This window comes from Elephas maximus, chromosome 7, assembly GCF_024166365.1.
Source record: "Elephas maximus indicus isolate mEleMax1 chromosome 7, mEleMax1 primary haplotype, whole genome shotgun sequence".
Lineage (NCBI taxonomy): Eukaryota > Metazoa > Chordata > Mammalia > Proboscidea > Elephantidae > Elephas > Elephas maximus.
The window spans coordinates 31,619,043-31,635,740 of NC_064825.1; the positions used below are offsets into that span (position 1 = coordinate 31,619,043).

The 16,698-nt window shown below is 39.4% G+C and overlaps 1 protein-coding gene across 1 annotated transcript in view; it reads right to left on the reverse strand.

Annotated features, from left to right (window-relative positions):
* LOC126078921 (tripartite motif-containing protein 43-like) overlaps positions 1-16,698 on the reverse strand; it is a 458,981-nt gene that overhangs the window by 437,952 nt on the left and 4,331 nt on the right. The window contains exon 6 of the mRNA XM_049889747.1: positions 14,029-14,387. Coding sequence (XP_049745704.1) covers positions 14,029-14,387 — 359 coding nt within the window. The remainder of the gene's footprint in view (positions 1-14,028; positions 14,388-16,698) is intronic.

Below are 16,698 nucleotides of genomic sequence, written 5' to 3' on the forward strand. Positions count from 1 at the left end.
GTTCCTCCTACTTCTCAGAACCTCCCTCCATCTTTTACCTGGCTTAGGCTGATGCCAGGCCCTAGTGTCTCTGCACACAAGGCATTGATCTAGAAACTCTTGGGAGGGAGTCTGAGCTGCTTCTCCAGAACCTATCGCAGGGAACTAGCATCAGTAGAGGAACTCTGGTGCCACAGTGGTTAAGCTCTTGGCTGCTAGGCAAAATGTTGACAGTTCGGCCCACCAGCAGCTCCGAGGGAGAAAAGACCTGGCAATCTCCTTCTATGATTACAGACGAGGAAACCTTAAAAGACAGTTCTACTCTGTCCTATAGCATAGGTATGAGTCCCAATCCACTTGATGGCACACAACAAAAACAGCATCAGAAGACCCAAATTCTGTGGAAAGATATTTATCTCAAAATTAGCCATGTTACATAAAATTCTCATTTGTCAGTTTCCTTAGGCAAATAATGATACCAAATTTTGTGATTCTACAGCTTGCAATTTCCCAGATTTGATAATTACGGAGGGTAAACAGGGAAACATTATGGTCCTTCCACTCGCCCTAAAGTACATCAACCTTTGCCTCTATGCATTCGTTAAGGTATGAAATGTACAAAATTGACTTCTCTGATACTCCTATTCATGATTCTTTTGCAGGAGAAACTGTTAAAGCAAACCAGGTCTTTATGGCAAAAGAGCCAAGAAAATCAGAGAAATCTAAATAAGGAGAGACAAATAGCCAGAGAGTGGAATGTAAGTATGAGACTGTTTTCTGCAGAACCAGCTGTGACACACTGGCTGGATTTTTGTCCCTGAAGAACTTGAGCTGAAATTGTGGTGTTCCTTGAGATGCTGTGAGTGGTTTATCAGTATGGAAGAGTACGGTAATCTGCCTTTCTAATGTGAGGTAGCATGAATCTTAGCTAAGAAAAATAAACCCTAATATATCAGCCACTTCTCAAAAACAAAACAAAACAAAATCGAACATGATGAAAAGCTAAAGAAAAGAAGAAAGAAAGTGGGTGGAAGAGAGAATGAATAGATAAATATGGGAAAAGATACGCAAAAGAATGAGAATTAATATCCTTAAAATGGGAGGGCAGAATGGAAGCCTGTGGCATTAGATAGGAGGAGAAAATCAAATTGAGAGACAAGAAAGGCAGAAACTAGGGTTAGAGGATAGATACCAGTTTGAAAGCCTGGTTAGGAATTTTAGGAAGATCTCATCTCGTAGCTTCTAATTCTGAAATATGTAACATTTGTGTAAAGAAAGGAACAACTTCCTCACAAGCATTCCGTCTCCAGCTGGGCATTATGGAGAAATTTAGGAAGACCTAACTTTTACTTCTTCCTTCCATTTTAAAATTCTAGATTTGAATTGCCCTTGTTCTGGGGCACATTACCCTTTGGAGATAAGTCCTGGGAAAGACCACTTTGCAGACAGCTGACCGTTGTATCACTACAGTCTGTACTCACGTCCTTCTCTTTATCCATTCACCCTCAGGTTTCTGAATTCATTGAGAATTGTTGATGAATTCAGATTCTATCCACATGTTGTGCTGCGATTATCCTTAGAGAGGAAAGGAAAACTCAATTTACCAAAAAACCATGTTGGTGGGTGGGTGGTACGTTCTGAACTTGCTCAAACCTGAAGACTAGGTTGGCAGAACCACCAATTTGCAAATAATTCTAAACTTTTCTTTTTATTCTCTTCACAGGATTTGGGAGATATATTGACAAGGTAAATGTGGCCTTCACTACAAATCAGAGCTCCATGAGGGCTGTGAAAGAGACCATGGTGTTTCTAACAATGTGAGAACATAATTTATAGAAGGATTAGATATTTTCTGTGCAAGCACGTTGTGTATGTTTTACTGCTCCATCTGTCACAAATTAGCATTGCTTCTTCCCTGAGACTCAGGGAAGTATGTGTTGCAAGGCTCAGTTCATAAGTGGCTAGAAGACAACTACCTATGGTTTTAGGTTTCAAACACATAAAGTTATTGAAGTGAATGGACTAGTTTATGCCAGGTTGTGGGTGAGAGAGGCAAGTACCTCTGAGGGGCAGGAGAAGGAAGCAGGCAGAGAAGAAAGAAGGATTCTTAGTAGGAGACCCATTCTAAAAAGCATACTCAGATACTATTCTTAAGTTTAAATTTGTTTGCTAAACAAACATTATAACAGGCCTGGAGAGCAATCACCATTTATTTATGTCTGAGAAAAGGGATGGTGGAGGTAAATTATAGTCTATGGACTGCCATCAATGGACAGTTCTGGATTTTAATGTGTCATGTAAAGCAACCATCCAGCAGATGGCATGACCTCCCTCCCTTGTACATGCTCTGATGTTTTTGGAATTTTTTTTTTTTGTCTATTGACATTGTGAGGCCTTTTTGTCTTCTGCACATCCACTGATACTCCTCAGTCTGATATTTTCAGGCTAGAACTTCCCTTATAGTCTCGGCCTATTTTTCCATTGACACTCTAGATACAGTGACCTTCTCATTCCATAGGAATTTAAAAACTGATCTTGACTGGGAGATGCTCTTCTTTCCACAGTGGAAATTTCTTTCAATTATGAAATAAGCAGTCAGAATAGCATGCTGTTTGATGAAGTGAGAAGTTAGTGGCTTAGTCATGAGCTTCAAGAGGTACCTTTTCCTTCTGGAAGATCTAACTGCTCTGCTGCATGGGGATCCCAGGCTTTCACCTCTGGAAAACTCTACTGGGAGACAGATGTGGATGACTCTTAGGACTGGGCTGTTGGAGTTTGTAATAAGGATTCTTGGATAAGGAAGAACTGCTCAGTGATCGAGTCTGAGGACATAGTTCTTTCATGCGTGAAGGAGGATAATCGTTATCATCTCTTCACCACGTCCCTAATGCTCTCTCAGTATGTAGAGAAACCATGGGGCGGATTGGTGTGTTTGTTGATTTTGACAATGGAAGTATGAGTTTTGTTAATGTTGCCAAAAGTTTCCTCATAGAGAGTTGTATTATCCCCTTCAGCTACCCGCTCAGGCCTTTCTTTTACACTGACCTCATATGATCAGGGAGAAGTCAGGAACCTGGGAATGCCATATCTGAAGGAGCCCTTCTCCATCAAAGCTAATCAACACTTAATTGTCTCTTAGGTTGTTCTACTTAATGTAACATTTGGTTGTTATTAATTAGGAATGTTGCCTGAAATGCAAAACTGCGATGATTTAATATTTTTAAATAAAAACATCTCTAGTGGCCCATTACCTGGAATAAATATGGTTATTTACCTGTATTATGAGCTTGCTGGAATTACAAGAATATATGAGTGCAATTCCATCTTAAGGCTGCAATACAAAGTCGTCTTTTATTATCTGGCACATTCCTTTTTTAAAATCTAGCATTAAAATAATTGTTATCAAGTTCTTGACTCTCCCAGTGAATATTTTAATTTCAGTCCCTGGGGGACTATGCTGGGGGTAGAATTCTAGAAAGAGCCGGTCGGGGATTTCCTACAGCACAATACCACCCCCTTGAGGAACTCCGTGCCAGTAAGGCTCTTGGAATAAAGAACGAGATGATTGAGCAAGGGTGTATACACCACTTTAGACTAAATATTTCTGATGTGAGCAGTTTTGTTCCATCTTCCTGCCAGAGTTGGCAGGAAGACATGTGTGAAACTATGGCCCCTTCCTTCTAGAGGGAACTGTCCTCTGGACGCCTGTGCTGAACTGGGGTGGGAGGGAAGGTAGGCACCTTGGGGGCAGGGGGGGGAGCTACACTTCTGATGACTCTTTTCTACTCCCTGATGGAAGGAGTTGGCCATTCCCAAACCTGAAATTTGGCAGATTCATGCTTCACCTGTGTTTCCATTTCTATATTTAACTTTGAGCTGCCAGTGAGATTTTTCTTACTGAGTCTAAAACCTAGAAATTAATTATTTTTTTTTAATTCACATGTATTATTTGAATGAACTGTTCCTTACAGTCAGTCTCCGCTGACTTTAGGCACTGGCTTTCTAAGCAATGTCTTCACTTATTCTGGGCACAAGTCTCAGCTCTTTCCTACTGTTCCAGGTGCAAGCAGATCTCATCTTAGAATAAAGTAAATTTGTATATATCTATTTTTATATCTACAGGGTCATTATGAGTCAGAATCGGCTTGATGGCAATGGATGGGTATATCTGAATCTGTTTGTGTGTTTGTGAATTCATGTACCAGTACCATACTGCTCTAATTATTTTAGTTTACTGGTATGTTTGAAAATCTGTCCAAATCTAGTGCCCTCTTGTTATTTTCTTTTTTTTTTAATATTGGAAACTTCCTGTCTGCCTATTTTTTATTCTTATGAATATTAGTAATACATAAGTAGTGGTATCCTTTTTATGGAAAAATAATTGGGTTTTGTGTATTTACATTGCTCCTATCTTTGTTGTTGTTGGAGGTGCCATTTAGTCTATTCTGACTCATAGTGACCCTATATACAACAGAAGGAAACACTCCCAGTTCCCGAGCCATACTCACAATCATTGCGATGTTTGAGCCCATTGTTGTAGCCACTGTATTAATCCCTTTCAAGGAGGCTCTTCCTCTTTTTTGCTGACCTTCCACTTTACCAAGCATGATGTCCTTCTCCTAGGACTGGTCCCTCCTGATAACATGTCTGAACTATGTGACAGGAAGTCTAGCCATCTTTGCTTCTGATGAGCATTCTGCCTCTACTTCTTCCAAGACAGATTTGTTCGTTCTTCTGGCAGTCTATGGATATCGGATATTCTTCCTGAACACCATAATTCAAAAGCATCTATTCTTCTTTGGTCCTCTTTATTCACTGTCCAGCTTTCACATGCATATGAGGCAACTGTAAACACCACGGCTTGGGTCAGGCTCACTTATTCCTTAAAGTGAAATCTTTGCTTTTTAAAACTTTAAAGAGATCTCCTACAGCAGATTTGTCCAATGCAATGCGTCGTCTGATTTCTTGACTGCTGCTTTTGTGGCTGTGGATTATAGATCCAAGCCAAATAAATTCTTGAGAAGTTCAATCTTTTCTCCATTTATCTTGATGTTGCTTATTGATCCAGTTGTGAGGATTTTTGCTTTATGTCGAGGCGTAATCCATACTGAAGTGTGTGGTCTTTTATCTTCTTCAATAAGTGCTTCAAATCCTCTTCATTTTCAACAAGCAAGGTTGTGTCATCTACATATGTCAGGTTGTTAATGAGGCTTCCACCAATCCTGATGCCCTGTTCTTCTTCATAACCCAGTTTTTCAGATTAATTGCTCAGCATACACATTGAATAAGTATGGTCAAATGATACAGCCCTGATGCACACCTTCACTAACTCTAAACCGTGCAGTATCCCCTTGTTCTGTTCGAACACCTGCTTCTTGGGCTAAGTACAAGTTCCCCAAGGGCATAATTAAGTCTTCAGGAATTCCCATTCTTGGCACTGTTACCCAGCTTGAACTTGAATTTGAGCAATTGATGTTCCATTCCTCAGTGTACCTCTGTCTTGTTTGGACTGATAATATTGAACTTTTCCATTGTCACCTTCCACAAATGTAGTTGATTTGATTCCTGTGAGGTCCACATGTTTAGTCACCATTTCTGTTGTTGAAAAAGGTATTTACAATAAAGAAGTCATTGGGCTACCAAAATTTGATTATGTGATCTCCAGCATCATTGCTATCACCAAGGCCATATTTTCCAACTACCAATCCGTCTTTCCTTCCAACTTTTGCATTTCAATCACCAGTAATTATCAATGCATCTTGATTGCATGTTTAATCAATTTCAGACTGCAGAAGTTGGTAAAAAAAATTCAATTTCTCTTTGGCCTTAGTGGTTGGTGTGTAAATAGTCTTATTAACTAGACTTCCTTGTATGCTTATGGATATTATCACTGACAGAGTTGTACTTCAGGATAGATCTTGAAATGTTCTTTTTGACAACATATGTGACGCCATTCCTCTTCAGTTTGTCATTTCTGGCATAGTAGACCATATGATTGCCTGATTCAAAATGTCCAATACCAGTCCATTTCAGCTCACTAATGCCGAGGATATCCAGCTTTATGAGTGCCATTTTAGTTTTGATGATTTCCAATTTTCCTAGATTCATATTTTGCACATCCCATGTTCTGATTATTATTGCATGTTTGCAGTTGTTTCTTCCCATTTTGAGTCCTGCCACATCAGTAAATAAAGGTCCTGAAGCTTGACTCCATCTGTGTCATTAAGGCAGACTCTACTTTGAGGACGCAGTTCTTCCCCAGTCGTATTTTGAGTGCATTCCAAACTGTGGTGCTCATTTTCCTGGACTATATCAGACAATGTTCTCCTGTTCTTCATAAGGTTTTCACTGGCCAGTTTTTTCAGAGGTGGACCCCCAGGTTCTTCCTAGTCTGTCTCAGTCTAAAAGCTCTCCCGAAATGCACTAACCACTAATGGCAAAGATGAGGAAATTGAATATTTTTACCAACTTCTGTGGTCTGAAATTGATCAAAATTATCAAGATGCATTGATAATTACTGCTGATTGAAAATGGAAAGTTGGAAGCAAAGCAGAAGGATCAGTAGCTGGAAAATATGGCCTTGGTAATAGAAATGAGGCCAGAGATGACATGATAGAATTTTGAAAGACCACTGGCTTTTTTTGTTGTTGGTATTCTTTTTTTTTTTTAATCGAATTTTAGATGAAGGTTTACAGAACAAACTAGTTTCTTCAAACAGTACACACACTGTTGTATGACATTGGTTAACAACCCCATGACATGTCCACACTCTCCCTTCTCAACCCTAGGTTCCCTATTACTAGCTTTCCTGTTCCCTCCTACCTCCCAGTTCCTGCCTCAGGGTTGGTGCACCCCTCTAGCCTTGTTTTGGTCCATGGACCTGTTCAATCTTTGGCTAAAGGGTGAACCTCAGGAGTGGCCTCAATACTGAGCTGAAGGGGTGTCTGGGGGCTGTACTCTCAGGGTTTCTCCAGTCTCTGTCAGGCCAGCAAGTCTGGTCTGTCTTTTTCAATTGGAATTTTGTTCTACATTTTTCTCCATCTCTGTCCGGGACCCTCTATAGCGATCCCTATCAGAGCAGCCAGTAGGCACCATCTAGTTGTACTAGACTCAGTCTGGTGGATGCCGTGGTAGATGTGGTCCATTAGTCCTTTAAAATAATTTTTCCCTTGTATCTTTAGTTTTCTTCATTCTTCCTTGCTCCCGAAGGGGTGAGACCAGTGGAGTATCCTAGATGGCCCCTCACAGGCTATTAAGACCCCAGATGCTACTCACCAAAGTAGAATGTAGAACATTTTCTTCATAAACTCCATTATGCTAATTGAGCTAGATGTTCCCTGAGACTATGGTCCCCACAGCCCTCAGCACAGCAATTCGGTCACTCAGGGAGTTTGGATGTGTTTATGGAGCTACCATGGGCTTGCCTTGTACAGGTTGTGCTGGCTTCCCCAGTATTGTGTACTGTCTTGTTCACAAGTTCACAAAAGTTGCTGCTTGTCTATCGTCTATTAAGCATTTTTCCATCCCCACCCCACCCCTCCCTTGTATCCATCAAAAATTATTGTTTTTATGTATAAACCTTTTCATGAGTTTTTACAGTAGTGGTCTCATACAATATTTGTCCTTTTGTGATTGATTTATTTCACTCAGCATAATGTCTTCTAGGCGCATCCATGTTATGAGATGCTTCACGGATTCATCGTTGTTCTTTAGTGTTGCATAATACTCCACCGTGTGTATATACCTGAGTTTGTTTAACCATTCATCTGTCAATGAGCATCCAGGTTGTTTCCATCGTTTTGCTATTGTGAACAATGCAATAAACATGGGTGTGCATATGTCTATTCGTGTGACAAATCTTAATTTCTCTAGGATGTATTCCTAGGAGTAGGATTGCTGGATCATATAGTATTTTTATTTCTAGCTTTCTAAGGAAGTGCCATATCATTTTCCAAAATGGTTGTATCATTTTGCATTCCCACCAGCAGTGCATGAGAGTTCCAATATCCCCGCAGCCTCTCCAACATTTGTTATTTTCTGTCTTATTCATTTGTGCCAGTAATGCTGGGGTGAGATGGTATCTCATTGTGGTTTTGATTTGCATTTCTCTGATGGCTAGAGATCTTGAGCATTTCCTCATGTGTCTGTTGACAGCTTAAATGTCTTCGCTGAAATGTCTGTTCATTTCCTTTGCCCATTTTTTGGTTGGGTTTTTTGTCTTTTTGTTGTAGAGGCATTGGATTTTCTTGTGGATCTTAGAGACTAGATCTTTGTCTGGTTTGTAATAGCCAATTTTTTTTTCCCCAGTCTGTAGGTTCTCTTTTTACTCTTTTGGTGAAGTCTTTTGATGAGCATGACTCTTTAATTTTTAGAAGATCCCAGTTATTGAGTTATCCTCTGTAGCTTGTGCGTTGTTGGTTGTGATTTGTATCCTGGTAATGCCATGTATTAGGGCCTCTAGTCTTGATCCTGTTTTTTCTTCTATGAACTTCACAGTTTTTGGCTTTATATTTAGGTCTTTGATCCATCTTGAGTTAATTTTTGTATATGTTGTGGGGTATGAGTCCTGTATCACTTTTTTTCAGATGGGACACCCAGTTTTGCCAGCACCATTTGTCTTTTCCCTATTTGGTGGACTTTGGGCCCTTGTCAGAGATCAGGTGACCATATGTGGATGGAATTACATCCGGGTTCTCAATTTTGTTCCATTGGTCAATGTATCTGTCATTGTCCCAGTACCAGGCTGTTTTCAGCAGGTTCTGGGGTCTGGTAGTGTGAGCCCTCCTACTTTATTCTTCTTCTTCAATAGTGCTTTACTTCTTTGCGGCCTCTTCCCTTTCCACATAAAGTTAATGATAAATGTTTCCATCTCTTTAAAGAATGTTATTGGTATTTGGGTCGATATTGCATTGTATTTGAAAACCACTTTGGGTAGAATTGTCAGTTTCACAGTGTTGAGTCTACCTACCCCTGAGCATGTTTTTCCATTTATGTAGATCTCTTTTGGTTTCTTGTGGTAGTGTTTTGTAGTTTTCTTTGTATAGGTCTCTTACATCCCTGGTTAGATTTATTCCCAAGTGTTTTATTTTTTAGGGGCTATGATAATTGCTATTGCTTTCCTGATTTCCTTTTCATCATTCTCTTTATTGCTGTATAGGAATCCAACTGACTTTTGTGTGTTGATCTTCTATCCTGCTACTCTGCTGAAGCTTTCTGTCAGTTCCAGTGGTTTTCTCATGGAGTCTTTTGGATTTCCTAAGTATAGTGTCATATCATCTGCGAATAGGGACAGTTTAACTTCCTCATTACCAATTTGGATGCCCTTTATTTCTGTTTCTTGCCTTATTGCTCTCGTTAGAACTTCCAACACAATGTTAAATAGGAGTGGTGATAAAGGGCATCCTTTTCTTGTTCCCGTTCTGAGAGAGAATGTTTTCAACCTCTGTCCATTGAGAATGATGTTGGCTGTTGGTTTTGCATAGATGCCCTTTATTATGTTGAGAAACTTCCCTTCTATGCCTATTTTATTGAGAGTTTTTTATCAGGAAGGGGTGTTGGACTTTGTCAAATGCCTTTTCTGCTTCGATTGAGATGATCATGTGATCCTTTCCTTTTATTTACGTAGTGGATTACATTGATTGACTTTCTAATGTTGAACCATTCTTGCATAACTGGTGTGAATCCTATTTAGTCATTTTTTTTTTTTTTTTTTGATATGATGCTGAATTCTATTGGCTAGAATTTTGCGGGGAATTTTTTGCATCTATATTCATGAGAAATATTGGTGTATAATTTTCTTTTTTTGTGGTGTCTTTGCCTGGTTTTGGTATCAGAGTTATGCTGGCTTCATAGAATGAATTTGGAAGTATCGCTTCCTTCTCTATGATCTGTAATAGTTTGAGTTAAACTGGTGTAAGCTCTTCTCTGAATGTTTGGTAGAATTCTCCAGTGAAACCATCTGGGCCAGGACTTTTTTTTGGTTAGGAGTTTTTTTTAATTACTTTTCCAATTGCTTCTCTAGTTATGGGTATGTTCAGATTTTCAACATCTTGTTTTAGTTTGGGTAGGTAGTATGTCTCTAGAAATTTGTCCATTTCCTCTAGGTTTTCAAATTTGTCGGAGTATAGTTTTTCATAATACTCTGTTGTGATCCATTTTATTTCAGTTGTGCCTGTTGTAATGCCCCCATTTCCTTTCTTATTTGGGTTATTTGCATTCTCTCCTGTTTTTTTTTTTTTCAGTTTGGCCAGTTGTCTGCCGATTTTGTTGATCCTTCCAAGGAACCAACTTTTGTTGATTCTATTGTTTTTCTATTCTCTGTTTCATTTATTTCTGCTCTGATCTTTATTATTTCCTTTTTCTGGTGGCTGTGCATTGCTTTTGCTGTTCTTTTTCTGTTTGTTCAAGTTGTGTAACTAATGTTTTGATTTTGTCCTTTTCTTCTTTTTGATGTGTGCATCTAGTGCTATAAATTGACACCTAAGGACTGCCTTTACTGTGTCCCAAAAGTTTTGGTATGATATGTTTTCATTCTCATTTGATTCCAAGAACTTCGTGACTCCATCTTTGATTTCTTCTATTACCCATTGGTTTTTAAGCAGGGTGTTATCCAGTTTACATATAATTGATTTTTTCCCCTTACTTCTCCTGTTGTTAATTTATATTTTGATGGCATTGTGGTCAGAGAAGATACTTTGTATTATCTCAATGTTTTGGATTTTGTCGAGGGTTGCTCTGTGGCCTAAGATGTGGCCTGTTCTGGAGAATGATCCATGTGTGTTGGAAAAGAATGTGTACTTTGCAGCTGTTGGGTGGAGTGTTCTATATATGTCTCTGAGATCAAGTTGGCTGATTGTGCTCTTCAGCTCTTCTGAATTTTTATTGATTTTCTTACTAGATGTTCTGTCCTTTACTGAGAGTGGTGTGTTGAAGTTTCCTACTATTATTGTGGCACTGACAATTTCTGTTTTTAGTGCTGTTAGAGTTTGTTTTATGTATTCTGGACCCCTATCATTGGGTATGTAGATGTTTATTATGGTTAAGTCTTCATGGTGGATCAACCCTTTAATAGTTATATTCTTTGTCTTTTATGGTGGATTTTGTTTTCAAGTTTATCTTATCTGAAATTAGTATTGCCACTCCTGCTCTTTTTTTGGTAGTTATTTGCTTGATATATTTTTTTCTTTCCTTTGATTTTTAATAAATTTACATCTTTGTTTCTAAGGTGTGTCTCTTGTGGATAGCATATTAATGGATCTTTTTTTTTTTTTTATCCATCCGTCACTCTGTGGAAGACCAACGGCTTTTTTATTACAAATAACTTTTTACAACATAAACCATCACTATATGCATGGACCTTGCTGGATGAAATACATAGGAATTAAATCTACTACATTTGTGGAGAGACTATGGAGAAGCTCAATATCATCACTTAGAACAAGGCCAGTGGCAGACCACTGAACAGGCCATGAATTGTACATGTGCAAGCTCAAGGTGAAGCTGAAGGAAATTAAACAAGTCCATGAGAGGAAAAGTAAGATGGTCAGAATCCCACCTGAATTTAGAGACCATCTCAAGAATACATTTGGTGCATTGAACACTAATGACTAAAACCAGAGAAGTTATGGGATGACATCAAGTACATTATACGTGAAAAAAGCAAAAGGGCATTGAAAAGACAGACAGAAATAAAATACGAAAAGAAGATTTCAAAGGATGTCTTGAGAAGACAAAGTAAAGAATTATAATGAAATATGCAAAGACCAGGAGTTAGAAAACCAAAAAGGAAGAACATGCTCAGCATTTCTCAAGCTGAAAGAACTGAATATTGAATTCAAATCTCTAGGTGTGATACTGAAGGCTTCTATGGGAGAAATACTGAACCACTCAGGTAGCATTACAAGAAAATGGGAGGAATACACAGAGTCACTGTACCTGAAAGTATTGGTCTACAGTCGACTATTTCACGAGGTAGCCTATGTTCAAGAGACGATAGTACCGAAGGAAGAAGTCCAAGCCGCACTGAAGGGAATGGCAAAAAAGAAGGCTCTAGGAACTGACAAAATACCAACTGAGATGTTTCAACAAACAGATGCAGTGCTGGAAGTGTTCACTCGTCTATGTTGTGAAATTTGGAATAGTTTCCTGGCCAACCAAATGAAAGAGATCCATATTTGTGCCAATTCCAAAGAAAGGTGATCCAACACACAAGTAAAATTTTGCTGAAGATCCTTCAAAAGCAGTTCCAGCAATACATCCACCGGGAACTGCCAGAAAATCAAGCTGGATTCCGAAAAGAACATGGAAAGAGGGGTATCATTGCTGCTCTCATATGAACCTTGGCTGAAAGCAGAGAACACAAGAAAAATGTTTACTTTTGTTTTATTGACTATGCAAAGGCATTTGACTGTGTGGATCATAACAAATTATGGATAACACTGTGAAGAAGTGGAATTCCAGAACACTTAACCATGCTTATGAGGAATCTGTACATAAACCAACAGATATTTGTTTGGACAGAACAGAACAAGGGATTCCTGTGTGGTTTAGAGTCAGGAAAGGTGTGGGTCAGGGTCGTATCCTTGCAGCATATTTATTCAATTTGTGTGCTGAGCAAATAATCCCAGAACCTGGCATCAGGATTGGAGGAAGGCTCATTAATAACCTGCCATGTGTAGATGACACAACCTTGACTGCTGAAAGTGCAGACTGCTTGAAGCACTTACTGATCAAATACTATAGCCTTCTGTATGGACTGCATCTCAGATTAAGAAAACAAAAATCCTCACAACTGAACCATTAAGCAAGAACATGATAGATAAAAGGAGAAAGGATTGAAGTTGTCAAGGATTTCACTTTACTTGGATTCACAATCAATACCCAAGGAATCAGCAGTCAAGAAATCAGATGACATATTGCGCTGGGCAAATCTGTGGCAAAAGGCCTCTTGAAAGTGATGAAAAACTAGCACGTCACCTTGAGGATTAAGGTGCTCCTGACAGAAGCCACAGTATTCTCAGTTGCCTCATATGCATGTGAAACCTGGACAATGAGTAAGGAATACCAAATAAGAATTGGTGACTTTGAATTATGTCGTTGGAGAAAAATATTGAACATATCATTGACTGCCAGAAGAAAGAACAAATCTGTCTTGAAAGAAGTACAAGAATGCTCCCTAGAAGCAAGGATGGTGAGGCTTTGTCTCAAGCAGTTTGGAGAAGTTATCAGGAGGGATCAGCCTCTAGGGAGGGACATCGTGCTTGGTAAAGTGAAAGGTCAATGAAAAAAAGTATGACCCTCAAGGAGATGGATTGACACTGTGGCTGCAACAATGGGCTCAAGCACAGCAAAGACTGTGAAGTTGCACATGACTGGGCAGTGCTACCTTCTGTTGTACACAGGGTTGCTATGAGTCAGAGTCGACTTCCTGGCACCTAACACCAACAAGGGTGAATTGTTGAGTATGATTTTACTAGATCATGATGAGGGAGTAGAATATTTCAGACTGACATTTGCACTGTGGATAACCAAGTTTCCTTATGATGCAAACACTCTGTGTTCCTGCATTAAACTGTTCAGATAGAATCCCAGTCATATACTCTTGTAACTCTAGCCAACTCACAAAGTAGGTGAATAAAAACAGTACGTGTTTCAGGAAAAGGACCACGGGACTTGATTTTAATTAAAAGAAAATTAAGCCAACCAATTTTGCATTGCCACACCAGCTTTATATTTACCAATGATAAAACAAAGTTACATTAAAATGGAACAACCTAAGGGAGAGTAAAGTATGATTGATCAGCTTCAACTGAGACGGGCTCCTTCAGATATGGAGTTCCCAAGTTCCTCACTTCTCCATGATCATGTGTGGGCTCCTTCAGATATGGAGTTCCCAAGTTCATCACTTCTCCATGATCATGTGTGGCCAGTGCAAAAAAAAGGCCGGAGCGAGTAATTGAAGGAGTAAGCGGGGTATTCCCATATGAGGGAATTTTTGGCAACATTAACAAAACTCACACTTCCACTGTTAAAATCAACAAACATACCAACCTTCCCCAGAGGTTTCTCTATGTACTGAGAAAGCACTGGGGAGGTGGTGAAAAGATGGTAACCATTATCCCCCTTCACACATAAAAGAAGAAATGTGTCCCCAGATTCAATCACTGAGCAGTTCTTCCTTAGCCAAGTATCCTTACAGACCCCTATAGCCCAGTCCCAAGAGCTGTCCACATGCATCTCCCAGTAGTGTTTTCCAGAGGTGAAGGCCTGGGCTCCCCATGTAGCAAAGTAGTTGGATCTTCCAGATGGAAAAGGCACCTCTCGAAGGTCATGTCTAAATATCAAACTTCTCACGTCATCAGACAGCATGATATCGTGACTGCTTGTTTCATAATTCAAGGAAATGTTCACTGCGGAAAGAAGAGAATATTCCAGTCAAAATGAGTTTTTAAAGTCTTACGAAATCTAGAGTGTCACTGGAAAACCGACCAAGACTTTAAGGGCAGCTTGGTTGGAAAATGTCATTAGATTCAGGGGCTAGCAGTATATCTGCAGAATTAACAAATACCTAATCTCAATGGAAAAAAATCACAAAGATTTTTTACATTTCACTTCCCATTAGAAACAGAAGACCTTCCCATAAGGCCTAGTCATCGCTATGAAATTAACTGCAGTGCCCCTCTTCAGGGGAAAGTTCCTTAGAAATAAATAATTGGTGATCACTTTGCCAGGCATACTATGATACTCCAGTTAAGGAAACAAATTCCAATTAAGAATAAAAAGATCTAAATACATCTTCTTAGAAGAAGTTTTCTACTAAGAATTTTCTGGATTTTACTCCTGGTTTCACCTCAGGCTTGGTCTTCATCTGCATGCCAGTCTAACCTCCCTGGTTTAGGCCTACTATGGAATTCTGTATACTGTCTCATCAACCACCAACTTGTTTTACTGTTGTTCTTCACAAATTCTTATTTTATGCCTTTCATTATTTTATGTTTACGGACAAAATTTTCTAGCTATATCAACTACAATGTGCATTATTACAAATTCAATTACTACGAAGCTTTACAGCAAAAATATTTAAAAAATTACAATTTGCCAACTGTTATGGGTTCAATTGTGCCTCACCAAAATATGTGTCGCAAATCCTAACTTCTATGTCCGTGTTTATAATCCCACTTGGGAACGGATTATCTTTGTTGTGCTAAAGAGGCAGAATTACTGTAGGATGTCTTGAGTCAATCTTTTTTGAGATATAAAAGAGATTAAAAAGCAAGCCAGCAAGCAGAGGTGGGAGAAGAAAGACACCATGCCAAATGAAGATCACCAAGGAGCAAAGGAATAAGAACTTCCCCAGAGCAAACAGAGGGTAAGCCTGCCCTTAGATCCAGCACCCTGAATTCCAACTTCTAGCCTCCTAAACTGTGACGAAATAAATTTGTATTTGTTGAAGCCATTCATTTGTGGTATTTCTGTCATAGCAGCACTAGGTAACTAAAACATCAATCCTATCACCATAACTAACTGTACTTTAGTTAAAACTTGAATGCCCTAACTAAATATGGAGTTCTATACCACTAAATGAATGAATAACTGGTATTTTATCTCAGAAAGGTTCTAGGTGCCCCCCCTTTTCTTTTCAGGGTTTAAATATATATTTAATTTTTTTTCTACTGAACACTTTTTTATTGTACTTTGCCTGAAGGTTTACAGAACAAGCTAGCTTCTCATTACACAGTTAGTACACATATTGTTCTATGAAATTGGTTAACAAGCTCACGACATGTCAACATTCTCCCTTCTCGACCTTGGGTTCCCCATTACCAGCCTTCCTGTCCCCTCCTGCCTTCTAGTCCTTGCCCCTGGGCTGCTATGCCCCTTTAGTGTCATTTTGTTTTATGAGCCTGTCTAACCTTTCGATGAAAGGTGAAACTTCAGGAATGACTTCATTACAGAGCTGAAAGTGTATCCAGGGGCCATACTCTCAGGGTTTTTCTGCAGTCTCTCTCAGACCAGTAAGTTTGGTCTTTTATTGTGAGTTAGAACTTTGTTCTACATTTTTCTCCAGCTCTGTCCAAGACTCTCTATTGTGATCCCTGTCAGAGCAGTCAGTGGTGGTCGTCAGGTACCATCCAGTTGTACTGGACTCAGTCTGGTGGAGGCCATGTTAGTTGTGGTCCATTAGGCCTTTGGACTAATCTTTCCCTTGTGTCTTTAGTTTTCTTCATTCTGCCTTGCTCCTGAAGGGGAGGGACCAGTGGAGTATCTTAGATGGCCACTCACAGGCTGTTAAGACCCCAGGTGCTACTCATTAAAGTAGAAAGCAGAGCATATTCTCTACGAACTGTGTTATGCCAGTTGAGCTAGATTTTTTCCTGAGACCATGGTCCCCACAGCACTAGGAGCCCTTTTTGATTGTTTCCTGTCTCTCATTGTCTAATTTATTACAGGCATGAATCACATTTATCCTTTCACCAGCTTTCATTTAGATTTTTTCATGTTATCCCAGGGCAACTATGACTATAAATGTCTCTTAGGAGGCTGTTCTCTCCTAAATCAAGGGTTAATAGAAAGGGGAAACATTGGGCATAAAAAACCAAACCCATTACTGTCAAGTGGATTCCAACTCCTAGTGACCCTACAGGACAGAATAGAACTGTCCCATAGGGTTTCCAAGGAGCAGCTGGTGGATTCCAACTGCAGACCTTTTTGTTAGCAGCC